This window comes from Sinohyriopsis cumingii, chromosome 6 (genome assembly GCF_028554795.1).
Source record: "Sinohyriopsis cumingii isolate HCF-2022 chromosome 6, ASM2855479v2, whole genome shotgun sequence".
NCBI lineage: Eukaryota > Metazoa > Mollusca > Bivalvia > Unionida > Unionidae > Sinohyriopsis > Sinohyriopsis cumingii.
Window position 1 is genome coordinate 78789127 of NC_142966.1, and position 12216 is coordinate 78801342.

Here is a 12216-nt window from a genome sequence, read left to right on the forward strand (position 1 = left end):
GTTTGTGAAGAACAAGTTAAGCTTTGAAGTGAAACGCTTCAACGATTATACTTAAACGCTCATAATATGGGGACACTTTTTCAAGTTCTCCCAGCAGTCTAATCACTGGAAGAGCGTGCATTTCTAGTCCAGAAGTAACTGGAATGTCATTATTGGTGCTGGTCCCTCTATCCAAGGGGAGATCACTGTCATTTGACTTATGTCTTGGTAAGCTTTGGCACTTCAAATATCAAGTTTAGCTTGGGGGCGTTTGATGTGACGTGGTGGTACAGCTCCTAATGTCTTATGAACTGGTAAGTATTACTGAAGAAACAATATTTACTTCAAAAACTGTTGTCAACTCAACAAGTTCTTGGATCCAATCTTCATCGAAATTTATAGGTACTCGATATACCTGGTCAAAGGCACATCCTATTTGATTCCTAGAACTAGGACTGAAAACAAGGTCAAAGTTATTATGGCTACAAATAAGTATGACTTCGACATGAGTCCACATTGCTCACGTTTCCTGAACCCAGTTTGTGGCAAGTACAAATATGTATTACACTTGATGAAAGGCAGCTCCTATTGAGCCAGTGGCTGAAGAAAATCAAGGTTACTGGACCTAAAGTTTCATTCTTCCCTTGTGCATAATCACTCAACTACATAAGTATATGACACTGGGATAGTAGCATGTCCAGATAAGTTATGGGGAGGGGGTCATAGGTCAAGTCTTCTGGTATTGAAATTGCAATATGCGTTACTCAAACACACACAGAGGAATAGGTTAATGCAACAGATCGAGATGCAGATTCAAACCTCAATGCTCTTGCCATTTTGAAATCTTCAGAGAGTGGCCGAATTCACAGTACCAAAGATGAGAACAATGTTATTGCGAATACCGCATTTACGTAAATGATATACGTTTCACACTGACATGAAATAAACATATGAAAATATTATGTATTAAAAACATGATGTTCACAGCCACTTTCCAAAAATCACGATGTCATTGGAATTGAACGATGCATATCGTCTTCGTTAACAAACCAATAGCAGTTTCTAATGTGGATATTCAAGTCGACTTGACTATGGAAGACGAAGAAATTAACATCAAGTGAGACTTCATTGTAGGTCAACGCAACCACTTTCACTTCATCCTCCGTTTCACGATTGGCTGAAAGACGCAACCATAGTGAAATTCCAGGATCGACCAGATCAATACAGATGTCTGCCAGTCAAGAAACAAAATGAAAATTCTGCAGACACCCTGGTCTGACAATAATATCATCCGGGTTTTTCTTATATGGTTTAACTGTCCTTTCGCCAGGTGATTCTACAATACCCATGTAGTTATTCGCTACAGGTAAACATGATTCTCTCTAACTCTATAGACACAATTTTCATGTATCATGCTGAAGCCAGATATAACCACTATTAGCTTTACTGACTTTGACATTTGACCTTCTGACCCAATGGGAGCTATGCCTATCCACACTCAAAAATGTAACTTAAGGTGACGTTCCAGTGTGAACGGATTTATGGATGACAACACTACGTCAAATTATTTCACGTCAAAGTCATTAAAGGTAAAATTATGTTAATTATCGAACCTGCATTAGCTTGTTTCAGTTAAGTGACAATAACTTGGACCAGATTATTAATTTTCATAAGAGATGCTACGAATTTATGGTATTAAACTAAGTAACAGATAAAAGTGAAACCAACAAGCTTAGTAAAATTCAACAAATAATTTAGTTCCTGTGAATACAAAGTGATAATTTAAAAAGAACTTGTAGTATTATGAATTAAATCCCAAATGATCGTAAAAAAATTTCACGAGTCCAAAAGTATACTGTGCTCCGAACGAATTCCAATGATGAATATGCCAGCAGCCTTGAATTTGCTAATATACTAATAGTATCGATGTAGCTCAATGATATAATCCAGAATATCCTTGAGTGAAATCACAATAATTCTAAATAGTGATTTAGTCCTAATGTCAATGTTCACTTTGTAATTCCAATTAATAATTTTAATAAATAACCAGTCAAATTATAACTTAACAAAGCTAAAAGGCTGGTTCTACTGCAGATCTTAAGATAGGAATAAATAATTTTGATTTAAGCAACCTTATATAGATCCACATAACCTTATATAGATCACCATAACCTTATATAGATCACCATAACCTGATATAGATTCCCATAACCTTATATAAATCCCGGTAACCTGATATAGATCCCCATAACCTTGTATACATCCCCACATACCTATGACACACTAACCGTTTTCTAAAAATAGTCTGTCATCGTAATGGAAATTTCAAATCAAACCGTAAACAAAATTCGTTTCTAGAATCATATAGGTCAGAATCAAGGCTTCATGTAGAACTAAAAACTAAGTAAACATGTTTATAAACATATCGTAACTCAGATAGGCTCAAACTCCTACCCTGAATCATGAACAAAGGTCAATCACACACTACAAATTAAATATACATAACAGAGAACGACGAGTGTTCTACTGATACTTATAAATAAAATATATAAATAAAATTAATTCGTCGAGCCGTTTTATGATCTTATGAATTTTTTTGACTGCCTCCTCAAACGATGTATCATTTACTACAACTTATAATTAGTTGTGAAAAGCGATATTGATTTGGAGAAAAGAGAATTTAAAGATGGATTTCATTGTAATATTCTCGGTGAAAACTAAGATATCGGTGGCAAGAATAAACATTGTTTAATGAAGAAAGAGAGAGAGAGAGATTATATAATATTTTAAGAAATAAAGTCTGAGATTCTCTAATTTCCTGGGTTTATTTGTATCACGAAACATTGTTCAGCAATACTTTTTCTACGAAGGAAGTAGGAATTTAATTATCACTCTGTGCATTAAGCTTTTTCTTACGATGGTTTATTTTTTCTTGAACAATTTTAACTTAGACGGTCGATCGTGATCTAATTAATTAAGTTTGGGATTTCATCAGTCTTCCTTAAAATAGCATGAATTTTAAACATGGAATTTAAAAGAATGAATGAAGTTGTTTTTGTTCAAAATGCTAAACATCGCGTCGTGTATGGACATTTTAACCATATTTCTCTGGGGGTTTTTTTTCTTCTATTATTAGTATATTTCATCTGCTAAATCAGTTTCTCGCGGGATTTATCATTATTTGGAGGACCATTTGCATGTACACAGACATAGTGAAACGACGTAAAATCAGGGACGTCATTTGGAGGGGGCAGGGGGCATTTGCCTCCCCCTACCGAATTTGCATGTGCTGTAAAATGTAACATTGCTGTTGCCTATATACGAAAAATAACGTCCCTGCGTAAAATACAGTTATTATGTTAACTTACAAATATGGACCTTGTTACCTTAGACATGGTTTGGTGTTTTTATTGGACAAAGCAATAAAGCTGATAATTTCTTTGCTAGTCATCGATGGTACACACAGCGAAATTTAAACATGGCAGGAATTGGGTTTGAGAGGGACAATTACCCCCCAGCCCACCCCACCCCCCGTGCGTCAGGCGAAGTGGTCTCAGTCAATACCTTTTTTGCAGCTGATATGTTTAAAGCATTTTGCCTTCGCCTGAGTGTAACGGGGGCAATTCTTCACAAAACTTGGGGGGGGGGGGGCTTACATAAAATCTGTTTTCTGTAGTAAAGTTGTTGTTGCTGCTTTAGGGTTTAACGCCATTTTTCAGCACACGATAGGCTGGCTATACATGGCGGCCAGTATTAATGGTGGAGGGAAAACCCCAGAAAGAACCACCGACCCACGAGAAGCTACTGGCAAGCTTTCTCATATACCCACATTTGCTGAATTCGAGAATCGAACCCACACAGACAGAGGTGAGATGGCAGTGATCCGTAACGGAGAGTGCTTTAGACCATTCGGCCACTCGGGGCCCCCCGTAGTAAAGTAATGGCGCCATTAAAGAACATTGCCCTCGAGCGCATTGAACTCTAGTGCCGCCACTGCGTTTAGATATAACAGACAAGCCATAACCTCCCGTAACTAAAGGACACGCGACATGAAAGCAAGTCATTTCAATTAATCTTTTTTTTTAATTACATGTGTGTGTGTGTGTGTGTGTGTGTGTGTGTGTGTGTGTGGTATTTTTATTGTAGGCATGGGGGGGGGGGCAAACTGTGTTGGCATTACTATTGTTTGAAAGTGCGTATATCAAGTGAAGAAATATAAAATAAAATATAACAATTTATCGGCTCGTTGTTTGAAAATTTACTTCTGGTATTCAAGAAGTGTAAACGCTCGTGTGGGGCTAACAACCGTCTATGATATGCACATTAGAAGGACTTAGCTATGCACTGTTGTTGTTGTTGTTGTTGGGTTTAACGCCATTTTTCAGCACACGATAGGCTATACATGGCAGCCAGTATTAATGGTGGAGGAAGAACCCGGGAAAACCCCAGAAAGAACCAACGACCCACGAGAAGCTACTGGCAAGCTTTCTCACACACCCACATTGGCCGAATCCGAGACTCAAAACACGCAGACAGAGGTGAGATGGCAGTGATCCGTAACGGAAAGCGCTTTAGACAACTCGGCCACTCGGGGCCTCGCTATCCACTGTTAAATCCTAATCAAACCAATCATTCAAATTTCAAAATAAAGAAAAACTGGAAGGCTCTTTATGTCCCATGGGATATACACATTTATGTTTTATAATAAGGATTACCAGTTGGGTCAATCAGGTGAATATCTTTTCCGTATTTTTTTTTTCACCCTGCACAAACATGTAAAACTCTGGATTGGAATCCAAACGTGAATTTTGAAAATTTGCATAATACTTTTTCATCTTTTTCACATAATCATGCAGGATATTTTGAATAAAATTGGCTTACTACCATTGATGCTGTTTGATAATAAGCTAATTATTCTCATTTTTCTCAACCTTATATAAAATGACTTGAGGCATTGTTGTGTGCAAATTTTTAACCTTGTGAGCGGAATCACGTAAAGTTTATGTTTGAAATATTTGGTATTCGTTTTGCAAAACCAGTGAACGATCAACTCTCTCCTCTGAACATTTCACCGTTGCCTTTCAATAATGAAATAATCACGTAAACGGTAGGAACGAACAGCCCTTCTCCTGCCGTAATCCGTTCATGATCATTTTTGTTCCAAAACTTTTCAACGTGATTAAGGAGGGAAGAGTTAACTGACAGATTGCTTAGACAGGTAGGATCTGGTCATTAGACCAATTTAATTCTGCATAACGAGGCGCTTCGCCATCCAAAGGGTACGAATTCCATAGTAGAATTCTCACTTTTCACAGACGTGAATAACGTACAGCTGGATCCAGGTCATTGCCCAATTGGAAGGGGAACTCATGCTATCATTAAAACTGGAGTGAAACATCTTGCACGTAAACAAGTTAAACGTGCGTTTGGATGTACATAAGTTCTCGAGTTGTGAAAACACGGGAGTTATAAAAGGTAATGTGATTCTCTCTCTCTCCTCTCTCTCTCTCTCTCTCTCTCTCTCTCTCTCTCTCTCTCTCTCTCTCAGGCCTAATGAATATGCAACTCGGTGCTTGCGCAACAGTTTACATCTAAAACTTTCTTTATATTTTACGAGGTTAACCATTTACTTCTTGTCACGATACACCATATGAACGCCAATATAACAATAATCGATTATGATTCCGCATATAGTTTTGTTTTTCTTTCTATCTCCCATCTCCTTTATTTATCACTTTACAAGGTTAACGATATTTCAAGGTACTATCGGATACATACTAAGGAAATGCTATTTTATGTACTTACTACGTATTTCATTTTCGGCCTATTTATGTTACAAACTCTCGGCTAATCGTGGGATTGGTATTAAATGATGTTTGTTGTTGACGAAGCCAGACCTCGCATGTGCGAAGACAGTATTTCTCTCCAAATATCTAATCTAACCAGAGGAACGAGTATCGGAATCAGAAAACTAGAACATTTACCAATCCTTTCTTTCAAAATCACACTAGCATCCAGTATGGAACAAACCGTTAAGAGCTTCTCGTTTACAGTTCGTTTATTTATAATTTTTAAAAAAAATTATTTCACTTAAATCAGGTTAGAAATAAATCGAACGTAAACACTATCACTGTTAAACTTTTTGGCAGTTTCTAAATTGTTAAGCTATGAACTGATGGAGAGTTAATGGAATTATAATACAATTTGAAACTTTACTCTGATTATTCCAATTTCGTTTATTTCGCTGTTTCTGAGAAAAATGCGCGATACAGCGAGCCTGATCTCGTTCTTGTTGTCTTTGGCAGCGGCAACAACTCGGTATTAAAATTTGTGTACAAGCCACTGTTAATTGTTTGTGCAAATTCAAAATTCCGAAAGAAAACAAAAAGCGGGATACAGTGTTACGGGAAACTCTTCTCCATCTTCTCGTTGTGTTTATACGTCAAATTACGTCTTCCACAGTCCTTTATCCTTCCTTTCGTTCAGTCTGACGAAATCACAGATTCTGCATCTGAATTATGTTTGTGTTGCTTTGAAATTATTGCAATGGATACAGTCCGCGTGTATGACTCTTTCTTTCTTTCATCCTCTTTTTGCATTTTATTTCAGTAGCTTTTACTTCAACCAAGAGCTTTTGGCGCAGACTACAGTTTTATTTCTTAAAGCAATGTCGTTAGACACTGTACTTTTTCGACAACAATTGTAAATTGTAATGAATTTACGAATCTCCGTGTAAGACTAATTTGTTACTCCATTCATAAGATGACTAAAGTATGGTTTAAAAAAACAATTGACGGAAATGATCCAGAAAACATAAAAAGAAACAGACGAGTTGTTTCAATTGCCCTACTAAATTTACTTTGGACAAGCACAGGTACTGATTGGCTTTTGTGAGATTGGATTTATAGCCAATCACTTCCATTGGCGCCAATTTTGTAAATTTTCTTTTTAACAGAGCTCCAAAATATTTCTAAAACTTGCCCAGAGCAAATTGTCAGCATTGATGTAAGCCACTGCGAGTTTAAACGGAGATCAAGCGTGTCCAGTGTGAGTTTTTGTTTGGTAGTTAAGTAGTTAAGCATGAAGTGCAGTATGTTTCTATCATTTCAGTTTTCATTTAGAAGAAAGCTCCCTTGAGTCTTGGTGTTTCTGTTTTCTGTATGTAATGGCAACTTCTTTAACCCCTCCCCCGAGACAGAGGTATCTAGAGCGAGGATTTTCTGTATGTCGGTCTGTCAGTCTGTGGATTTCTTTGATTAGAGTTGCTTTTTTTTCGTTTTAATGCAGGCTTTAAATCCGCCTTAAGGTGTCTAAATCTCATGTAAGGATAAAATATTGATTTATTGCATCCATGTAAATATTTCATGATTATATTTCTTGGTGTAGATGTGGAGCGAAATATAGATAGATTAACGCGAAGGTGTTTATTTCCTAAAGCAAGCGGTCTGAAAAAGTAATAATAAACTAAGATACGTGACTTAAGATCGTTCGAATTTTATTATAAACAGTCAAGTGACGTCATTGATATAAGTGATTAATAGCCTTCATATAAAACTTTGATGTAGAGCCGTGTTGGTACTAAAATAATTTAAGAGCAGAAAGACGATATAAAAATATATGCAGAAATATCATAACGGCTTATTTGGACAAGTATCTACTATGAGAACAAAGAACGTGTCATATCCATTAAAATTAGGACAAGAATTTCCTGTAAGAACAAATAACGTGTCCTATCCGTTTAAACTAGGACACGTATTTACTGTAATAACAAATGACGTGTACTATCCGTGTAAATTAGGACAATTGATTACTGTAAAAACAGTTTCCTTTCCGTTTAAACAAGTATTTACTGTAAGAAAAAACGAAAAAAAAAAATAAAAAAAAAAAACGTGTCCTATCCGTTTAAATTAAGAAAGTCACCTGATTTAAAATTCACAAACTTGATCTGGTTGGCTACATGTGTTATCATTCTGCCGTTAATGATTTAGCTGAAACGCAGCCCGATTAAAAATCGAGATCTCTGATCCACTTACTATAAGCAGGTATCAATTTTAATCAGACTGTGTTGAAGATCACTGCTTCGTCCCAAGTAGGTTCTTTAGTCTTCGTTTTTTCTCCACTTGAACCCTTGGCTTTTTGGTATTCTCGAGTCATGCGCCTTAGAATCGATCGTGACAAAAAAAAAAAAATTAAAAAACGGAGCTTTCTCGACGAACCTACGTGAAATATCTTCTTTCCATCACTCCGATATAATTTACCCTCCCAAGGCACCCCACCCCTCACCTAGTTTCCCTACACAATGTCGACATAACGACACAGAGCAACACAAGCAAAATTACCTAATGAAAAGATACGTTTTTCTGTCCCACCTGTTGTATTCCATTGGCGATGATTGTCGAAATGTATTAAAAGATTTTTGTTTATTGAACTGCGCTACATCAACTGCAGCCAATCTTCGTCGACCACGAGTGGGTCATGAGTGATAGCAAAAGTTTCAAACTTTTTTTTACCCTTAATACAAAGATTCATTGCCCCAGACGTTAAAAAAAGTATATTTAAAATCAAAGACAAACGTATTCTCTTCTAGGTATCGGTGAGGAGGATGAAGTCGCCGCTGAAAAATTGAAAATTCCATCCACTGACTGCATTAGATTATGCACATATGTCAAGGCATTTCAAACAAGGTGACAGTTTACACGAGTGAACCACGTGGTTTTAGCAAGTGCTGCAGCCTCGGGGAGATTAAGTCGATTACAAAGCTACATATAAAGGCTAGAAGGGTGAAAGAACTGACTGTGGGAGCCAAGGTTCTTCGGTTATAATGACTTCTCTTCTTCGTCAAGATCTTCTTTGTTTGTTATTATTCGTAGCAGGTAAGTTGATTTATTGATTGATTTACTCATTACAACCTTTGATGCGGTCAGATAAACCTACCTTATTTAATTTAGATTCTGAAAAGCCTCGCCGGCTGAATGCGCAGTGCTGACGGCAAATTGTGTAATTCTTTTATCTAAACTCGTAAAAGTACACAAATGACACCAAAATAAAAGAAATAGACTACTTTATTGAAATATACTTAATTTAAATACTTGTTAAGTATATACTGGGACTTTTTTTTGGGGGGGGGGGACGATTCGTTTACTTTATGGAAAAACAACAAAACAGCAAAAGAAAGACAAAAAGAAAGAATAATAGTAAGTTGATTTTAAAAAAATTAAACCTCAGTGTATTCGTTTCCATTACAAAATCCTGCGTTAATTTATTTTATAAATCGGTTAAAGAGTTTTCATTTTATCCATGAATTTAAAACTAAACGATGTTAAAAGTCAGTTGTAAAATCTTTATTTAAAACTTAATGTGTGTTTCTGTGATTGTAAACTTTATCCTGCTTTCAGTCATAACTGTTTTAAACAACAAAAACATTTGTATTTTACTTGGTTTTAATTTTTTTGAATCTGCAATTGCCTATATGTTAAGTACGTTTTCTAACCATTCGGAACAAAACAAAAATATAAGTGAAAGATATTCTAGTGACATTTATGGGAATACTTAAATATCAACCTTTTTATACTTGTGTACACTTTCCAGTCTCCAGTCTCGAAATTTGTGATTAAAAGGATATCATTTACCGACTAAACTCAACCGTGAATCTGTGAAGTACATGAACGATAGCCAACTACTTTATGGTTATATATGATATCCTTAAAATCATCCGTTATGATAGCATGTTCGAAACAGATTTCCTACACAAATTCTCGGACTTACAAACAATTCCAACATTTACAGCACTGCAAATTTTGTCATTCATCACGCTGCATAATTTATTTAGTTGTGATGAACCAATAACCAGCGTCATCATTCATCATACAGCATACAACACACTGAATGTTTCTCCCACCCATAGACTGTAATGTCCACCGATCATTATATAGCGTATATCTATATAACAGGTAGTATAGTTTACCGGCACGACAGTACAATGATGGCTATATGGTTCATGAAAATAAGCTTGTTGGGTACACAAAATAAATTACTGATTTTATTGTACAAAAGGGCGAAAGTATCAGGTCAGATAAAAAACGGAACTCAATCTAATCAACACATTTGGCGAGGATTGAAAATAAAAATTAAGCAAAGATACGTGTATTTCCTATGAGTTATACAAATGGGCAATAGTTGGTCTTGTATGAGGTAAATAATTAGAAATATATCGATGTCTAATATCATGTAGATATAATTTGATAACTTAAACTTGGTATTTATTTATTTATTTGAAATATCACAGTACGTATTTACGACTTTACGAAATCTTGGAATTCGTGTCGAATAGATAAACAAATATACGTGTCTTAGATCACATTGATCACATCGAGAGAGAGAGAGAGCATTCGTAAATTCATTTCATTTTGAGAGGTTTAGTCTCAAGAATCCATACTACTGAATGTTGGCCTTGTATAGCCCTACAGTGCTACTACGCCGTAAAATTTATAACTAACCAACCAACCAAAATATTTTCAATTTAATTTTATTGAGATTTCTTTTACATTGTTTAAGTCACACACCCTTTTAAAGAGTTGGGTGTGAAATAAATTCGGGTCCCTCTTCATCTTTTCGAGAAATATTGGCAAGGTCGGATATATTTGACTTTCAAATTCTTTCATAAGACTAAGATTCTTTTCGATATTTTCTTAATTTTCTTGCACATTCCAACTTTAATTTTGTTTGGATGACATTTCCAGTAATAACAATCATTAGATAATTTTTTTAAACACATATATCACTATTCGAGAGTAAGCTTTGTTTTCATTGTAACAATGTATAGAGGATATCTACGTTTTTCAGTAGATATTAGGAAAGGGACAAGTACTATAAGGCTTCATTATGGCCCCAAAATTCAAAATATTTCAGAAACGCTGTTGGTAAGATAATACCATGAGAAAAATGTATCAACATTTGAAAAACTTAAAATTGCACTTTATTTTTAAAAATTAATATGACGTCATAGGCATGAGCTCATGACGTCACATTTGCTTTAAAATATCCACTTGGGGCTATTTTTTTTTAAATCTAGGTGATCTGCATGCGGCAACCAAATTTACAATTTTTGCATAATATAAAGATAAGGTGAATAACCTTTTACTAAAATATCATTTTGGTTTCCACAAGTGGACCATGTGAAAAACAATACAATTTAAGTCCGTCAGCGTTCATTGGTACCTTGGATTTCCACAAGGATCAAATCATAACCGCATCGAAACTTACATTTCTGCTACATTGAACGCAAAAAATAAAATAAATATGACATATACCACCGTAACTATATGTCCACTGTAACATCTATACACATGGTATTGTGTCCACACTGTGAAATAAATATTTAATTTTTTCTGAAGTAAATGAGCGTTTGTTCGTCAAAAAAGCAAATTTTGCCATATTTCTGTATCTTCAAAATGTCCCCACAATCTGCAAGTGCAATAGAGAACATGTTTTATTTTTTGACAGAAGAAACTGTTTAAAAAACATTTAACACATAAAGTGCATGGCTGCTTCCAACTACGACTAAATCGACCTCTCCAGCGGCCTAAGTGGTTAGATCGTCCGCCTCAGATGCGGGAGGTCGCGGGTTTGAACCCCGCTCAGATCATACCAAAGACTGATAAAAATAGCACTGCTTCGCTTGACGCTCAGCATTAAGAGGTTAGTGTTAGGACTGGTCGGCCTGTTGTCAGGATTATGTGACTGGTTGGGACATCATGCTATATGTCTGCGGCATGATGCCCCAGTGTTAGTCATCGCTATAAACTGCCACACTGCAGACATCGTAACGATATGACTGGAAAATTGTTAAAGCTACGTTAAAAATAAAAAATCACACACACACACACACACACACACACAGGATAGTAAATCAGCTCATAGGGAACATCATTTTTGTTTTCTTTTTCGATTTATACATATAATTATGTTTTCGTGGTTTTATCCTTCAGTGATTTAAGTTTGTTCCTCTGGCGGTATTTCTTTCTTTCTGTCTTTCTAATGTATCCAAAGATTATAATTAGCTTAAAAGTAAACCTGAAACAGTTTGTTTTTGAATACTACTGTTTCAACTGGCTTCTTATATTTGTCATTACCTACCTCATCAGTGTTTATCATTCCACCGTTTACTGCTGCTGATTATAGTGAAAGCCATACCGGTCATTTTGGTTATGTGCATTTACTCAAAGTTAAATAAATTTT

At 35.7% G+C, this 12216-nt stretch overlaps 1 protein-coding gene across 2 annotated transcripts in view; it reads left to right on the top strand.

Moving 5' to 3' along the window:
* The first annotated feature begins 5169 nt into the window (after nt 1-5169).
* LOC149797286 (uncharacterized) overlaps nt 5170-12216 on the top strand; it is a 36505-nt gene continuing 29458 nt past the window's right edge. The window contains exons 1-2 of one of the 2 annotated variants that reach the window (XM_089962003.1): nt 5170-5454; nt 8567-8852. In XM_089962003.1, coding sequence (XP_089818129.1) covers nt 8801-8852 — 52 coding nt within the window. In that variant the 5' untranslated portion in view covers nt 5170-5454; nt 8567-8800. The remainder of the gene's footprint in view (nt 5455-8566; nt 8853-12216) is intronic. The other variant, XM_089962004.1, reaches the window with a different exon arrangement.